At 38.0% G+C, this 18,382-nt stretch overlaps 1 protein-coding gene across 10 annotated transcripts in view; it reads right to left on the bottom strand.

Moving 5' to 3' along the window:
• The window catches only part of CTBP1 (C-terminal binding protein 1), a 253,159-nt gene that overhangs the window by 36,689 nt on the left and 198,088 nt on the right, over window positions 1-18,382 (bottom strand). For 8 of the 10 annotated variants that reach the window (XM_082315834.1, XM_082315830.1, XM_082315833.1 and 5 more), the window contains one exon: window positions 3,609-3,763. In XM_082315834.1, coding sequence (XP_082171960.1) covers window positions 3,609-3,763 — 155 coding nt within the window. Of the gene's footprint in view, window positions 1-3,608; window positions 3,764-7,365; window positions 7,583-9,070; window positions 9,160-18,382 lie in introns of those variants that run through there. The other 2 variants (XM_082315831.1, XM_082315839.1) reach the window with 2 other exon arrangements.

Genomic DNA, 18,382 nt, shown 5'->3' with positions numbered 1-18,382 from the left:
TCATTTAGTATGGCCAGGAATGTGCGTTCATAAATACATGAACATTTTAGATACTGCTTTAAATATGCAAATTCTAATTTTAAAACTTTTCCTGAAAACAATTTTATATTTAGTAAAGCACCATTCCCAAAAGGTATTATACAAGCCGTACTAAAATAGAGATATTTCTGTACTATAACTCTAGAGGTGTGCGGAAAATACCCATTTTTCACTGCAGATGGACAGTGGAAGTAAAAAGTGAATACTTTTCACATGGAAGTGAACAGTGCTCAACACTTCGTAAAACTGATCTCTTAGTCTATGTTACAGTAATACAACAATATGATAATGAATTAAAGTTTGTGATTTTTGTTGCAGGAATTTATTACCTAGCAGAACAGTGGTACTTTGCAAACCCAAATATTTTAGAATTACATTACCCTTTTGCTAGTGAAAATTTGTATTACAGTAATATACTGGTTGCTAGTGAAAATACATTTTCCAGATATCTTACTGAGCTCACTGAGAATAAATTATTTTGGTATAATAAAAAGCAAAGGATGAAAGCTTTAGCATATCGACTAAATACAAACACTCTTGTGAAGATCGACAATAGATGACCTGCGTTACTCATCAAGCTTCAGTTATTGTAGCTTTTCCAAAGCTACAATTTGAGATACACACACTGGCTTACGGTCTCAAGATCTGAAAAGTTCGTTTACTACACCCTGCTGATAACAGAAGATATCGTGTGTTTCTAAGGCAAGGCATTCATGTCACACAGAATTCCCCAGTTCTCTACGCATCAGAAGTAAATGATGTTGACTTCAGTAAGCAAAGCAGAGGACTATCCAGGTGGTGCACCTGTCAATATTATAGTGCTCACCTGAAGACTGCTATTATCAACTAAAAAAGTGAAACAGCATTTATATTACTTATTCTCCATGTGTTATTTAGTCCTTGTAAATGGAAACCAGCTATTTCACATATTAAACTTCTGACAACAGTATGAGATAGGAAAACAGTAAGATTAAAACTACTTTTAAACATGATTAAAAAGATGTAGACATAAATAAAGCATTGTATCACATTTAAATTACCTATATATAAAAGATAAGAGGAATTGAGAGGAAAAAGCTTGCGTTGAATATTTCTCTAAATGAATAAAATAAAATACCATACTTAGATTATTACTGTCTTTGACCCTTACAATTTATAGTTTTTGTTTTGCGTTTTTAAAAAAAAAAAAAAAAAAACAACAAAACCAACACTATCCATTTCTGTGCATCTCCAATTACCAATGAAGATGGAGAAGTTTTCACTTTGCATTTGTTCTCTAGTTAGTTACTTTTAGGTTCTCATACACCGTCACAATATTGAGTAGCCTTAGCTGGATGCACAGCAAAAACACTGGTCTTTTTCAACAGATGTCAAAGAGAAGGTCGAAATTTGCGTTAGGTTTCACCAAAACCTTACTGTTTCCAACCTGAATGTCACAACAAAATACAAGTTCAAGTTAAAAAGGCATGAGGTCAGAACTATAATATTGCCAACTCTGAATCTAGTTTATAATTCAAGAATAATCTAAAAAGAATAGTTTTGACTATCCCGTTGAGAAACAACTAATGAACTGAAAGAAAGGGTGTTTCGAATGCAGATTATTTCCTAGTAGGAACATTTTATTTTTTTCCATTTTCCTATTCACATTAGAATTTTGTTGTATCTAAAACGCAGCTGAACAAAACAAGCTAGTGACGCTAAGCCAGTATTGATGCAGCAGAAAACAACCTTAAATATCATTCTTCATTCTTGACCGTTGTTCTGACAACAGCTTATTCCTGTGTGGGGAGGAGGGCAGAGGGGTAAGACAGGAAATCTGAAATTCTGCAGAGATATCCACCAAGGAACCACACAGAGGGCTTCAGGAGAGGGGAGGCATCTCTTGTGTTTGCCTGAACCATGAGAATCGGTAGTTCTAGTCTGCTGTGCTGATACAGCATGCAACTTTTTAATCTTCTCTATTTTTTAAAAAAAGAGAAGGAAAAAAAAGAGAAAAAAAACAACTACAAATTTTGAAAGTTTTACCAATAAAATGCTTTTTTTGCAGAATAAAAATATTTTTCTTAAGAAATAACAAGCCGAAGAGTTGGTTGATGGGTTCTCAACAGGAAGATGCTGACATGAAATGGACTACAGAAAATGAGATTTATTCACCTGATAACAGAAGGGAAGTTAGTATTCATATTATTTTCAAGTAGCTGGCTTTGTAAGAAAGTCATCAAAGAAAAGATTATATCTTTCATCATATACAGAGACTTTAAAATGTTTAACAATGCTATATATTACAAGAACATGAAAAGTAAATAAACAATTAAACCAGCTATGAATTCAAAATACTGAAAGGCTTCTGAAAACCTGTCACAAACCCAAGGGCTGCCATAATTAGTGTAGGACAAGTCTAACAAGGTATCTGCGGAGAAACAAGAATACTGGTGCAATTCGGTTCCGCTGACGACTCCTTACCACCTGAATCACACTCAGCAGTATACCGTACCAGAGGCACAAAAGCAGATACAGACACTTGCCTAACAAGCCTTTAAGTTAATACCTGGATCTGTACTTGTCTGTCATGGATCTTTGCTGGAGAAAAAGAAAATAAAGTCCCTTGGAAGGGACCCCTGATTGCCCTCCTCTGCTGTCATATTTATTACATTTTTCACTTCCATAGAAGCTGTAAGGCCTGTTTTAATCCTTTATTAGGTGAAGGAATATTTGGCATTTGAGGCTTACTCTGCTAGCCAACAATTTCACCAAAATTAGTTCTACCTCCACAGAAATACGGATGTGAAAACATTCTATTGCTGTCTAGGGAGATGCGAGGATTTGGGGTAGACATGAGGCCTTCACACTGAAAGAAGTCTCTGAAGAGAAAATGTAGGTATATGGGCGTGCTGGCTCCCTTGGCTATCATCACAAAAAATGGGTATCCCTCTAAGAAAATGAGAGAACCTTTGACAACATTAAGAACCACTAGTTGTTTTACAGCTCCCAAACTTCCAGGAAGGGTATGAACTTCTGGAATAACATACAGTTAGAGTACTTTTTAAAATTCATTTTCTAAATAAATTTTGGGTTAGCATTCGTTTTGAAACTCTTCTGCAGCGTAAATTTTCAGTGCACAAGGCCTCCAAACCCGATTTGCACAATTCCTTGGCTAAACAGAGAAGTTTGAAAGTTCCTCACATGGCCAATCCAATACTGAGATCTGGCTTTCCAGCTGAAGGCTGAGCAACAGTGTTTCCAAGAAGCACTTCAAAATATCATGTAATAATATAATTTTCCCACAGGCAACTCTCTCCATGAATCTAATTCAGTAGGTAAGCATATGGACAACATCCAGCCAAAGATACACTGCACAAAAGCATATTTCAACACAGATATTTTCATCTTTGTTTCATTATCACGTTTCATCAGTTATTGGAAACGACTAGCAACTCACTAAGGTAATCAATCATCAACTAAAATGCAATAGCTAAACACATTGTCATAGCTAACACAACACTATCTGTTCATAATCATGAAAATATTTGCGTTTTCTAGAACACTTTAATTATACCTCTAAATATTACCTTTTCGTGAATTTCTTGTGTAGACTGAGCATCACAAAACGCCACTGTGGCTACATCCTTCAGAATAGGCATTTCTACTGTACAATCCCTGCCATCCAGCAACGCTACCAAGGGGCGCGGGTGCATGGGCCCATTCATGATCGGAGGTCGAATGCCTATGAAGAAACAGAGAAGACTTATTATTCAAGCCATGGGAATGTAATAAAAAAAATAGGTTATAGCTAGTCTGTTTATTCTGATGGCAGAAAAAAGATTTCAAGGACTGAAGGTAGTAAAACAGAAACAAGTTTACAGTCAGCAATCAACCAAACACAGCAGACCTAAGAAAAAAATGCCATGGAGGGTCAGGAGGCTGAACAATGGAAGATGGATAAAACCACTAAGGGAATAGAATATTTGTTTTTTAAAGGGACATCCTTACTGCACTATTAAGAAATATTTGTGCAATCTTATCCATGGTTTATGTTTTGATTGGATTCCACACCTTTGTGAGCTCTACACAGAGTGAGAAATATCTTGTCCAGGCTTGTAAGAGCATAGCTTACGGAATATCATAAGCAACTCAGTGAGGATTTGAGTATTCAATTCACATATATGATGATGATCTGCTGAGACTAAAATTTAAGTGAAAAGAGCCTATGACAGCAAAATTCTGAATTTACTGAAGATCCAACGTCCAAGTGTACGGGCTAATTGCTGGTCTATGTAGGTCTGCTTAGACTTAAAAGTTTTACAAAACAATTCTGTACAGCTTAGTCAAACACACACATCATACCTCATCCACCATTGAAACTGGTTACAAAATACAAACAAAATGTCCCGCCCTAAATCAACATCACACTTGGAACATCGTAAAGTGACATAGAAATACATTTTAAATATCTGGGGGAAGGAAAATCAGTTGAAAGTGCAGACTTAATTTATATCCTCCTTATGGAGTCTTAAAATGAAAAGTAATCCTTATAACAAGATATTTAGAGAGCACCTTCTTAACAGTGTAGATGCTATAAATATACAAAAGTACTCAAGGGAATAATATTAAACCATTACATTTACACAAAAGTAGTTAAGCGCGGGTGGGGAAAAAAGGGACTTCCTGAAGAGATAAGGAAAAGCAAAACCAAGAATAAAGTACATAATTTTTTTCCTCTTTTAAAATAACTAGTTTTAAACACTGTAAAGTGAAGCAGGCTAGCTATTTTTTGTATGCAAATTTCAACGTATTTCTATTGCAGTGTGAATTTAAAAACATTGCTTATTACTTGATAATACAAGTTAGTCCAACATTAATGCAAAAGACTGAGGTTCCCCAGCTATCTTCTACAAGAAATCCCTTGTATGGGATTACGGCCCAGCCTGCGTCAAAAGCAAGCCCTGAAAGACTGTCATCTGCATTTTAAATGGATGGAAAATTAGTAGAATCCCAGCTGTACAAGATACCTGGTGAAGAAAAACAGCTGCTGGGAAAAGAGGTTTTCACAAGTCAACAGAAGCAGCGTATTGCTTCCTGCCTGGGACCAAGCTCAGGTCTGGGGCTGACGGAGTACAGCTAAGGAGACTGTGACCCTCGTAGCCTCCGCTGTCCAGCCTGCACCTGGAAATTTCATGGCCACCCCTGACCAGGTCAGGATGACAGACCAGCCCCCCTACAATCCGGCATTTCAGTTCTTCACCTGTTCAAACAGGTTTTATACTTGAAGACGACTGAACAAGGATCACTGGAACTTTTCCTATATGCACACAGTTTCAGCTAGCACCCTACCTGCAAAACTTCTAGAAATTGCAGCTGGCTGCAATTTAACTGTAACTGCACAACACTTTAAATTACTTATTCAGCAGCAAACAGCAAAAGGATCTTTCGGACTCAAGGCAGGAGGACAACAGATCCTCACCAATCCTTCTGCACTTGGTCACTAAAGTAGATTTGGTTCTTTACTGTTCCAGTCCCAGCATCTCCCAACAACTGCTGATGCCAATGGACTGTAACAGCGGTGCTGTCACCGTAGCAGACAGGAATTCAGATGCGAAAAGCATTCACCAGCAAAGTACAACACCCATTAAGACTATTCTCTGTTGTAAATCCATCAATTCCTAATCTCTGCTGCAATAGACATGCTTCAAAATAATGCACAGATTCTTTCAGTAAACTAGTGTTTAATATCCAGCCACCAAAATTAAATGGAAGCCTTTTTAATATCGTTTTTAAAAATTGTGCATCTTGCCAACTTACTACTGTTACCTGTTAGAACCAGAAACAGCCACATAACCTTCGTACAGTCATTTTTAGTAAATAAACCACACACTAATAATGCGGTACAGCATACAAACACTACAATGTAAATGCTACATAGTTATCCAGACAATAATTACTATCCTTTAACTGGAACTTAATTATAAATCCCCACATTACATTTACTTAGAAGCACCCTAAAATAAAGCATGTTATAGACTTGTTCATGTTTCTTTCAAAATAGTATATGTAATAGCATTAATAAAATGCAATTATGTTTTGAAACAAATGTAAAAATGACATTGCAAGTCCTATTCATATTGGATATAAAAACGGCTCATTTTACAACTGGAATGTTATGGTCATTGCCTTAATTGTCAGTCCAGCAAAGCCAGGATTTCAATGACAAGTTTGAATCCTAGCTAAAATAAATTTAAAAAAAGAGAGCAGAACTTTGATACTAAAGTTGTTGAAGATGAATGAGGAGAAATGTGGCACAGATGATTCCCTTAGAGCTACAACTAAAGCACATCTGTCAACAGAAGAGCACATACCGTCCAAACGGATAACAGAAGATGAGATTAAAAACTGTCACTTTTAAGAATCATTTTTCTGACTAGAGCTACCTCAGAAAATCATGAAATACAGTATCACAAAACACAACCCTTTAAAAAAATGATTTCTCTAAAATATATAAAGGTGTGGTCTGGTTTTCCCCTCATGCCAGTGTATCTATCGATTTCAACCAAGTTACTTGTGTCTAACTAAGTGGCGTGCCAGAACGAGCTCCATAGCATAGAAACGAAAGTCGGAGAAACAACCAGAATGGTAAAACCTCCCCGAGAGAATCTCAGGCTTTGTTAAGAGTCCCCAGAACTCAAATACATACAGTGACCTTGACTGTGAAAACCCTACAAACCTTTGCTTGCCAAAATCTTTTCTGAACTTCAGCATAGACTTCCTGTTGCCCAATCTTTCTGCCCAAATACCGTATCACTGAATCGCAGACAATAACTCAATGCTTAAGTAAACTTACAGTAACTTAACCACAGTGGCAGTCACTATTTAAAGTTTACATTTGGAAAGACACAGTTTCACTATGAATCAGAACCCTTTGAACAAAAAACTACTTCTTCCACCATTTAGATACATTCTGCCTGTTTCTTATCTAGAAATGTCACACCGCACCATGTGTTTGGCTTTGCAGCAGACCCTTGGAGTGGCAGGATAAAGCAATGTGTATTTAAGAGCAGTATTTTCCATGGCTGCATTAACAGTAAACCATGCAACTCGGTGCCAGAGAGAAATAACTGTAAACCGGTCAAAAGTGACATTCGACACCACAAATGTGAAACTAATTTAAAAAAAATAATTTCACTTAGCTGGCTTATTTAAGTATATGGTATAGCATTTCACATAACACAGATAACAAAAATTATACCATCCACCCCCACATCCTAGAACCTTTGTTATGGGAAAACAATCTCAGTTTATCCTAACTCGAGACTTTCAGGAACCCCTACCAACCTGACATTTCTTAATCTGAGCTTGATTTCCAGGGTCATGAATTCGATTTCTCAATGCTTTACAATCTTCAGTATTCTGAGGCAAAATAGCAGCCTGTCATTCCATCCTCATTTCCATGTCTTTAATTTTTCTTGCAGCCTCCTGTAATCTTGAACCAAAGCTTTTAAACTTCTTATCCACTGCAACCTCTGTAGCCTGGATGGCGTTCAAATTTTTACTAAAAATTAAACACAAACAATACATTAAAACAACATTAAGGGTCTGACTTGTGCTCACAGAAGCCAGGCAACTCAAAGTTAAAGCTTCTCACTGCATCTGTACCCTTCCCCCTTTGGCTCCTGGCTTTCCACCACACCTGCTGTGCTGCCACCAGCCATTAACATACCAGGGAAACCAGCGGACTGTTAAGACGCACACCGCACCTTGCGCAGGACAGCAGGTGCATTGTAAACAGACGTACCTGGAACAGTCGGCACCACTCATGCGGCAAACGTTTTGCCTAGGTGAGCAGGGATCTGAGGAGAGCGTCTGATCTCCAATACCACCCGCGCTGGAGAGCCAAGCGCTCCAGCGAGTACCGGAGATGGAGTGAGAAGCCTTAACTCTGAACATGCTGGTTTTGTTGGGTGTAAGTCAGGCCCTTAAGGTTATCTAAATGTATTTAAGGGGGGGGAAAAAAAAAAAGTTTCCCATGTTTCCCATGACAGGTCTAATCCAGCTATTAGTTTAGGGTTTTCCCCCCCCAAATATGGAAACAATCTGGTGGCGAAGCTCTTGCCCCAGTAACTGCTACTGTGCCAGTGACTGCTGGAATTTTTCTAAAATACTACCAGGTATAATGTGCACACACAGCCAGCCAGCAGCTGTCCGTACGTAGCAGCTATTTGCCAGTCAGCTAACAGAAGAGTGCTTTTCCCTGTGATTTGGACTAGCTGCTCTTAGATAAAAAGTCTCAAAACCTTATTCTAGTCCAGCTTTTATAGAAAAAATCTTGGAAATATAAAAAGCAGCTTTCAGCTGCAGAACCCGACAGGAGGCCAGCCCCATGCACGAGCATTTCAAGTGATTGCGGCTCTCTCACAAACCAGAGGATTAATGAACTTATCACCCAGCTTCGTAACCAGAACGGGAGAGGACGGCTCGTGAATTATTACCTCCATACTCTGGCAGCATGGGGACTTACAAATTATCAGATCAACCTTAGCACGAGATGTATTTTGTTAAACTTGAAAGAAAAAAACCAAGGTACCTAAGCGGGCTAGTTTCCTCCTACCTGCACCTCCTGTCACTCCTGAAACAAAGGTGCACTGTTGTGTGCCACGCTCCGAGGGGGAGAGTTGAAGCCAACACTATTTGACTTACTCACAGTTGGAAGATACGAAAGCTCTCCCTGACATACCCTAGGCTGTTCTAATTTATTTTAAACCTTTCATAAACAACCTTTTATGTTATGAACTGACAGTAACTGAAGCAATCACATTACAATAGAGATCTCTAAGTAGGCTGTCACCATTTGCTGACATTAGAAAACATACCAAAATGAACAAGGTAAACTATTAAGATTAATGATGATTAACAATGTCATTTTCACATTTTTCTGCCACCGATTAATAGAACATCATTAGGATCAGGAATATCTCGAGTAAGGCATACATGTTGTAAGTAAAGGACATTGTCAGGTTTGTAGGCCCAAAATTTGACCTACCTTTCATTTTCTTAAATCTGTTTGCAAAGTCCATGTAATTCTTTAAATGTGTTTTTCTTTTTTCAAAACAAATGCTTCAATTCTTTTTTCTGAAAAATACATCAATGCCAAAAAGCACAACACTTATCAGTAACCCTATAATGACAAACCGATATGCACATGAAATGGAGGAGAGCAGCCTGGCAAAGGAGAGTTTTCATTTTCACGTTTCTGGGGATTCTTACAAGTGCAAAGATTAAATAAGTAGGAAAACTCCCTTGACAATGTCCTTTTAAAAGAATTTGTCCTACAAAACTTCCTTTATGCACTGTAAAACATCAAAGTGATTTAAGTTTTCAACAAAATGCGAACTACTGAAAAATCTAATCAATATTTACGAAAACAAGACCCGAAAATAACAGGTTGGACATTCAGCTAATTTACAATCTTGCACATGTAACATGAGACTAATCCCCTGTGGCATTTACCTTCATTTTATATTCTTACCTAGGCTGTAAATTTGGTCAGAGCTGTCACTTATTTACCGTAAGCCCTCAAAAAAATGTACGTGTTTTTTTAAAAATAAACGCTAATATTCATTCAAGTAAAGAACGAGTTGTCAAAACAAACAAAAAATATCCCACTCATAACATGAACACAGAAGCTGTTATGAATTAGATTTGCCAATATGCACTATTAAAATTCCTAGAAATGCCATACTTCAAAAACATATTTTAAGGTTCCTGACACATCATGCATTTTTAAATTTTGGACTTTGTTTTGGTAGTCTCATTGTTTTGTGCACCATGACCTCAAGTGGCATTTAAATTCAAGGCAGAGCAAAACTCTAAAAGCAGTCAAGTAGAAATAAACTTTAAACTACAATGCAGGTACACGGATGAGTAAAACGGATGCAAGAAAAAAAAGAGCACTTACCAGCCTTCACTATTTTGATATCCAGCATATTTAGATGCTGAATATGCAACATAAAAATCCCCTGATTCCACCAGAATCAGAGCCAACACCTTTTGTCACCACCTCCAGTATGAACAGGATGCAATTCCCCATGATTTGGGATGTGGGACTGGGGGAGGCAGAGGGGAGAATATAATAAAGAACACCAACAAGGGGTATGTACAAAAAGGTGACAGCCACCCTCCAAAGCCTGAATTACTTAGCAGATTAAATTTAATTTTGTTCTTTCTTTTCTCATTTAATGTTTCTAACTATGCTTCCTAAGATTTTAGGAACCGGCTGCAAGTCTTAGTGAAATTAATAGGAACAATCCCAAATTGATTTTCCAAGGAATAAGACCTGGACTTGATGATACACATGCAAGAGAAAACTAAGCATAAGCTTCACTTAAAGCACATGTGCAGTCTCTATTGAAGTCTACAGAGCTCAGAGGTTAATGCTAAGCATACTGAAACTTTACTGGAAGAGCATAGCTGATGGATGTTATTGTACTCTATGCTTTTTATTTACCCAAACTCAGTAAAAACAAGACATCTTCCTTCTTTTCTTTTTAATTTGCAAGAGACCAAGAAAAATAAAAGTGGTTTCCGGCGCTGTGTTGACCCAATGATGTGCAGAGCAGTCCCACCCACTTATATCCTCTTCTAATTGCCAAGATTGAAATACACCCAGCCGCTCTCCAGGACATTCACGGCTCATTCCCTTACACAAAACATAACCAACACCACTGGTATGTAATTACCACCCTGGTCCATAGACTTCCATGGTACTTAGGCTTACGCATCACATATTTTACCACCTGTGAGAAATGAGTGTGGGCATCCAAGCAATTGCTACAGCATACAACACAAAGGCCTCAACACAGAGTATTTTGAGGCAACTAACTTGATCTTCCCTTTTGGTACAATCGAAACAAAACGAGCCAATGACTTCTATTTAGAAAATCCCACATTTCCCTGCCATTACCAGAACCCGAGAGTCACGATTCTGCATTACTTCTCCGTATTCACGTAGCAAGTAAACTTGCCATTCTCAGGTATTAGTTTGGTAACTGTGAGGGAATGGGTTTCTGTTGTGTTTTTAAATAGCGATCCCTAAGCAGTCTTTTTTAAACATCTAGTAATTCTGCTGTTATTTGTCTAACATCTGTCAGTATGCACACAAAATCCTAAATGCCTGTCAGGGTACAAAAAACAAAGGTCCCACAAGGCACATCTTGAAAGCCTATGATCAGAAATAAAGTTCTGTTAAGGGGAAACAAAATCATCTGGCAACGTTTTCTGTTACTACACATGTACTTCAAACATCCACATGAAAACTGTAAGTATTTCACATTTGTCAAAAAATTACTCAAATTACACATACAGAGCATGCTATAACATTATGCTTAATCTTAACTAATACTTTTCAAAATAAGACTGAAAATACTATGAATCACACCTATTTAATGTCAAATGAACAAGCAGTAATAGCACAATGCATTACTGTAAAATGTTTTAATTGTCTATCACGGTTTAAAAAGCAAACCTAATGACAGTATTCATGACAACTATATCAAGTACTAAATCGAGAAAGCCTAAGTATCAGCAATAAAACATACACAAAACCCAACATCGCAGAAGCGCTGTTTTCAAGTAACACACATGAAAGCAACCCCCCAGACAAAGGCAAAACATTTTAAAGGACTGAGCTTTCCCTGGATATGCCTGTCCACAGTAAATACTTTGCTCTGTTTCAAGTATTTTTAGCTTTATTAAGTAAAGGAAGGGAACAGCTGGGGGGGGGGGGGGGGGGAATAAATCAGCGTACGTGGAGCTGCCCTAGCTGAGTACACTCCCATTAATCCCCGCTTCAGAGAAATTCTGGCTAAGGCTGCCAACTTTTGTTAGTTATCCCACAAGTTTTATGGTGACTGTGAAAAGCCCCTGCCCACGCACGCTGTGGCAAAAGCCACAAACTACTTGATAACTAACAGGAATGACTGCAATGAAGCTCAGGACAGTACCTACAAATTAAGAATCAAAGAACTCGAGAATTATGACACGCCAGCAGTGATGTTTGCCCACAACTAACTATGGACATGGATTTCCCAGTTACTGATGGGGCAGTGTCTCTGAAATACAGAACTGAATGCATGAATCAAGCCTGCATCGCAGATGTTCCCACAACGCACCATAAGCTGAGTGTATATATCAGGGTATATGTCCACTGTCGTCTTCTCCCAGGACGGCGACCGTGGAGCAGGCTGGTAATGGCAACTGGGGTGGAACCCACCTTAACACACACCCAAATTCTACTTTAAAACACAACTGAGCTATATTTCAGCCCATAAACTTTATAGGTTGGTAGGTGTGACTTTAAAAAAAAGGCCAGAAAACTCCTACTGACAGGAACTGGAAAAACAATCTGCTTCAACAATAGCAATAGGAGCAGAATGATTAACTCCCCGAGCCATTCCAGTAACAATATAGATCATGCCAAGACTCGCTAAAACACTTTCCACGGAAGAAGCAGTCCTGGAAATTTTGAGGACAAATACTTAGGATACAGAACACAAGTGTAGAACGGGTTGGCGAAACAGGGCTGAGCTGCCATCTGAAGTGAAATGCATCAGTGGCCCTTATCCTCGCTCTTTTACCCGTGTATTCAATATAAAGAAGCATGCAAACATTGCTTTTTCTTTTTTAAATCCTGTTATCAGAACTGGCATCTCGGCTGTGATTTTGATAAAAGCTGAGCAGCCACATAATGTTAATGTAAAATGTAACACACTCAAGGAATGACTCTTAATTTGCCTGTAAAATATTATGTATTTGAATTATGAAGGAAAAAAGAAGAAAACAGTAATTTTTTTCTCTCCTCCAAAAATGTTTCTCCTACAGCAAGTTATTTTATTCCAGCAGGTTTGGGGTTTCTTTTGGTTTGTTTTAAACCACTGCCTGAGCTGTAACTATGCTTTGGGAAAAAATACCATTTTTTAGCATTGTCAATACAACCGCTTTCGGAGTAGTAATTTCACATTATGTTTTAAAGACTGTGCCTAGGATTTATTGCAGAATATAATTTCTGAATGTAGCCTGTCCTAATGGCTACTCTCTGTGCTACTTTTGTCATATTTTAGATGTGGCACAGGATGCTGTCTCAGAGAAAGAAACCCAATAACCCAAGCGGAGCCAACATCAAAGGCTTCCTTTATTCTGATCCCAAACACTGAAAGCAATTTCTCTAACAGCACACCTGTACTTTGACCAAGAACGTTAAACTATTACCTGGGGCACTCCTTATTTTTCTTATCAAAAAGTCTGAAGATAAGCAAGTGTGGAGCCTTGGATAATCAAATTAGTTTCACAAGGTTTCATTTTTTTGAGGTCAGCAGAACACACTCGAATGACACTAAAAATAACAGTACGGAAGTATTTTACATATTGAACACTGACCTCTCCATTTTCTTTGTAACTTCTTAACTTTTTTTATTTTGTTTTGGGAAAGCATGGCACGTGATTCACCATCCTCTCAGCCGAACATCACGGTGCTATACGTGTCAGCAATCCTTATAGTGGAAAAAAAAACCACTATGACTCTCTTGTTTAGGTATGGGAATAAGGGAGGAGAGCTAGAAACTTCCTCTAAGATATACAGCTAAAACACTTTTTAGAAAACAAATAAATATATATATAGCCCAGACTTTTAAGACCAGCATAATTAAAAAGGGACAATTGAGCACAGTATTAAGGTTTCTGGTGAGCAAGGGTAATAAACTCCCTCTTGAGTTACATCCCATTATGTCCTTCTGAAAACCAACGCAACTCAAACACTGAACCAGTGCAACGGCCTCCTTAAAGCTCTTTTTTCTCTCTCCCTTTCCAGTTCCTCCCACAGCCACTGACCTCTGCTGTTCTCTATCAATATTAAGAAAATGGCTGATGATGATTACAAACTAGAGAACAGTTTTGTTGTAAAAATGAGAAAGTCTGGAGCATATTGACATCAAAGTCCTGTGCTTCCCATCCAGGGTCTTCTGTGGCCAAACCAAGCTTGAATAAATAGGATTTTTCTGAAAAGATGTTCATTTTGAAGGTAAGCAAACAGGATGTATAAAAATGACAAGCTCACGGAGACTGGGCCAGTAACAACAGTCAAAGTGCCAAATAAAACAGGCAGTTTAAGTCAAAAGCTGGGTTTATATTATCATGTTACATTTAATCATAATATAATAAAAGCGTATGATGTAAGAGAGCTGTTCTACTGAGCTTTTCTTCAAGTCGAGTTCTGAGTTTCAGTTACAAAGGCTCTGGTCCCAGTATCACAGTTAAAGCTGTACTGAAAAACACAGTTAAAATCGAGAGTTATTCCCATGACTTGATGAGAGAAGCAAAATATTTCTTCCCACACATGCCACATACTAAAGGGGTTTAGAGAAGGGTTTTGAACGCTTTAAGTTGTTTCCACTGAACTGGTGAAAAGTCAGAAGTGTTTAAAAATGACCCATATTTGCATTTTTTCACTAGGCTTTATAATGTTTCTTTTAGTCTCTGTAGTTTAACCATTTTCAACTTGAAAAGGGTCTATTCACATGCATAAAAATGCTTTGTCTGTAGATAAAGCTTCAAATTATAAATTTTTCAGGGCCCAAATCATGTTCTATCTCTGTAAATTGTGTAAAACATTTATCGGTGCTAAAAACATCAGTTGCAAGAAAGTATTATAAAAGGAATTATTGACTCCATTATTAAGAGTTACAAAATCTTAAGGCAAAGGGCTACCCTTCATTCTTCACACAGGCAGGATTTCTTAACACGTTCTCTCTCCAACTGTGTATTCTCGGCTTGATCGAGCACCGTATTTTGGAAAATGAATTCACTAATACATTTCTCAGGAAAGGAAGTTAAGATGTCAGTTTGTAGTTTTATTCTAGCCTTTTCCATGTATGCTTTATCTTAAAAAAATAAACTTGTTACAGCTCCTGTGTCGCCCAATCTGCAGGCAGAGACATTTACAAAATCTGCCCACGGCACATATGTGCGTCACACAAATGTCATCTCCCCCTCTCGCAGTGACAGCCTCAGACTTCTGCAGCGTTACAGTTTGCAAAAAATGGACAGTTACAAAAAAACGGACCCCAGCAACTTCCTTTCAAAACAAAATACAGATTGACAACAGACTGAGAAGCAATTCGAATGGAAACGAGAGCGATGCATTAGATGCAATAAAGAATTTCCAAAATAAGAAACCTTACTCTCTGTTTTTTCTAAATATTCTGAAACCAGAAACAGGAGGGATGTCAGTAGCAGGATAAACAGCAGCGTGCTGAAAGGCAAGCAGAAGCATTATATTTCTAAAAGCAGGCAGTCACAGGAAACACTCAAATGACTTGGAATTTTATCATCCAAAGATAATCAAAGGATCGCCAACTTCACGCAAGTAAACTCAAAGTGTATCTTGAAACTCATTCTGTTGTTCAGAAAATGGACACAGCGTAGAAAAAGATACTGGAAAGCAAGTCTAACTGCTTCCTGCTGGCTGTAATTTCTGAAAAAAATGGGAGGGAATGACAGCTTAGTGCTTGCCCAGTGCAAGACAACAGCTATCGGATAACTCCCAGAAACCAAGAGAGTATTATGACTGTTTTCCAGAATGTCATGGGAGAACATGAAGCTAAATCCTTGCTCTCGAGATCGAGAAACAACAGAGCAACAGCTCTTCATAACACATTATTTTCCCTGTTTTCTGGATGTAAAGCAAACCAAATTAATGCAGGTGTATCACTGCAAAAGTAAAAAAACAGAAGTTATTACTTCTGCTCTCTAACTTCGGTTACTACCACTCTTTTTGCTCACTAGGTACTTTGACAGCACAACTGTTATTTCAGAGGAACTTGTACCTCTTACAATATTTTCTTCAGATCAGTCTTTTAATTCTTTCTGCCCCTCCTGTGTCAGGAATGTCATCCCAGTTTACGAAAGGAAGAGAAGAAACGAGTGCTGAGAATAGCAGATGAAATCTGGAAAATAACTCTCTCTAGTGAAAATTCTACATCCACGAGTGGCCCAAATGAGGGTCATTTATTAGGTCTGCACTGTAAACCAGATAAAATAAGGTACATACAAATGGTGAATAAGCTGGTGCTGGTCAATGAGCTAAATGCTTTAAGAGGCAACTCCACCTGTGTGTTCTCATATTTTTGGAAAAATAATTAACTAGGATTATTTCTTATAAGTTTATACCACCACAATACATGGTGAAACATGACCCTTGGAGGCTTTTCTGAGCTGCCACTCAAAGTTAAGAATACTAGTAGCAGCCAGGCTTCCCACCAATATTTTCATCAGAAATCTGCTTTCCAAGTTTTGAATGCTAGTGACTATAAAATTACCTTGCAGCAAGTTGCAACATATCAACTTAACTAAGTATCATTAAGACATTTTTTTATTGCAGTATTACCTTGCAGACAACTAACTGTGTTGTTTTCTAACCTCATACAACGCCTACCACAATCTGACAGCATCCAAAAGACTTGCAAAACTGAGTTACTGAAAACTGCACAACTAATAAAAGTTTTAGTCATTTTTTTCCTTTAAGGATATAAACTTCTTCGAGAGACACTTTGACACTGTCTATTTTTTGATACCTTTCTTTTCATACTTGTTGTATAGGTACTTTCCAGGACACTTAGATAAACTACTCAACTTAAGCAGGACTATATATTCCTTAAAGCACGTTAACTATTTCATATAAAGATAATTAAACTTTTATGTAAAAAATATTTCAAGGACAACACGATTACCAGCTTAATTTTCTGGGAGGTCTGGAAAGCACCCACAGCAGAATATGGGAGAGCTTCCCAACAGAAGGGAAGCCTTTGATTTCAACGAGTTCTATATCCAACCTGTGGAGTTCTGTATCCAACCTGTGGATAAATGAATTCGAGAAAGACGCTCTCTTCCAACAACGTAGGAGAACAGGGATCATGCAACAGCAAGTATACTTAACTTACTCGCTGTGTCCTGAATGTTGGGGTCCACCTTATCACGAAACAATACAATGCAACTGGCAAGTGCTGTGTGAACTTACATTTACTGCTGGTCAGAACTAACGAGTTTTAAGAGCTGCAGGACACCAACCACGGACAACAGTCTGATTAAAGAAAATATGCAAAAAGAGGCTATGCTGATTACTGAAAAGAGAGAGTATGAAAGAAGAGATGGATCTAAGCCAGACAAGTTACAATTCAGTATGGGGATTAAGTCAATTATAGTGGGTCTTTTTTTCCCCCTGACGTGGTTCTCACTGCTGCCCGTCCTGGACCAGGACTGCCATTAGGCGCTTCAGGTAAGGATGGGGAGGAAAAAAAAAAAGGTAGTTTACAACAGCCACAGAAGTGCATCTTGTCTCCAGTTACTCTGACAAGTACACGGAGATGATAAAAGGGTGGCACCCATTTATTTTTCACTCTTCTCTGTTCACAGACCCGTTTGTTTATGAGAGAATGGAGGGAAAGGCGGGGGGGGGGGGGGGGGGGAGAGGGGAGAAATGGCTTTATTCTGTGCATATGATAAGATATTGTCACACAGGAAGCGGCACGGCCTAACTTCTTTTCACAGCTGCATCATGGTTAGTAAAAATCTGATCTGTAAACTGCTGAAAGCAAGACAAAAAGCCCTCATCTTCTGTTCTAAACTCTCCTTCTTAACCTCCGAGAAAACCACTTGCAAGTAACTACAAGAAAACTCCGAACAGTTTCGGCAGAGGGGTTTGGTATGAAGCAATCTATTTCTTTTTCCACTGAAGTTATTTAAAGAAAATATTAAATGTGAAAATGTGGGGTTTACACCTATAGGGTTTTGTTTGTTTTGTTTTCTGATTATTTTTTTAAACTGTCCAGAGGGAATGAGCCATATGGTTGCTAAGGAATACCATGAAATTCATAAAATAGGACTAGGGGCATGAACAATGTATTCCTAATCTGCAAGTCTGTAGTTCTTTTACTGAAATTTGTCAAACCCTGCATAGACTTATGGGTTTTAAATTGAACTGCATGTACTTTAACTTAGGGAATGAAGAAAAAGCAGTGCAGCAATACACCCAATAGGCCAGATGAACCGATCGTTTATTAAATACATAAAACGGAGTTATGAGCAGTATCAATTGAATTTGTTTGTTTTGCATGCTCCCTATGAAATGGTTAGTGAAACAAAGTGTTTGAAGTCTGGAACGGGATGGAGAAGTATAAGCCAAAGTAAATTAATTCAAATCTTATTTTTATTTTGCATATCCAATCTGTATAAAGCTCTTCAGACAACAGTCGGTAGCTATTAGAAATCAGAATGAGATTAAATCTCATCCTAAAGAACTTGAAAG

This window comes from Platalea leucorodia (assembly GCF_965183815.1).
Source record: "Platalea leucorodia genome assembly, chromosome: 6".
NCBI lineage: Eukaryota > Metazoa > Chordata > Aves > Pelecaniformes > Threskiornithidae > Platalea > Platalea leucorodia.
Note: the sequence above shows the minus strand (reverse complement) of the source record. Positions and strands in the feature narration are given on the sequence as shown.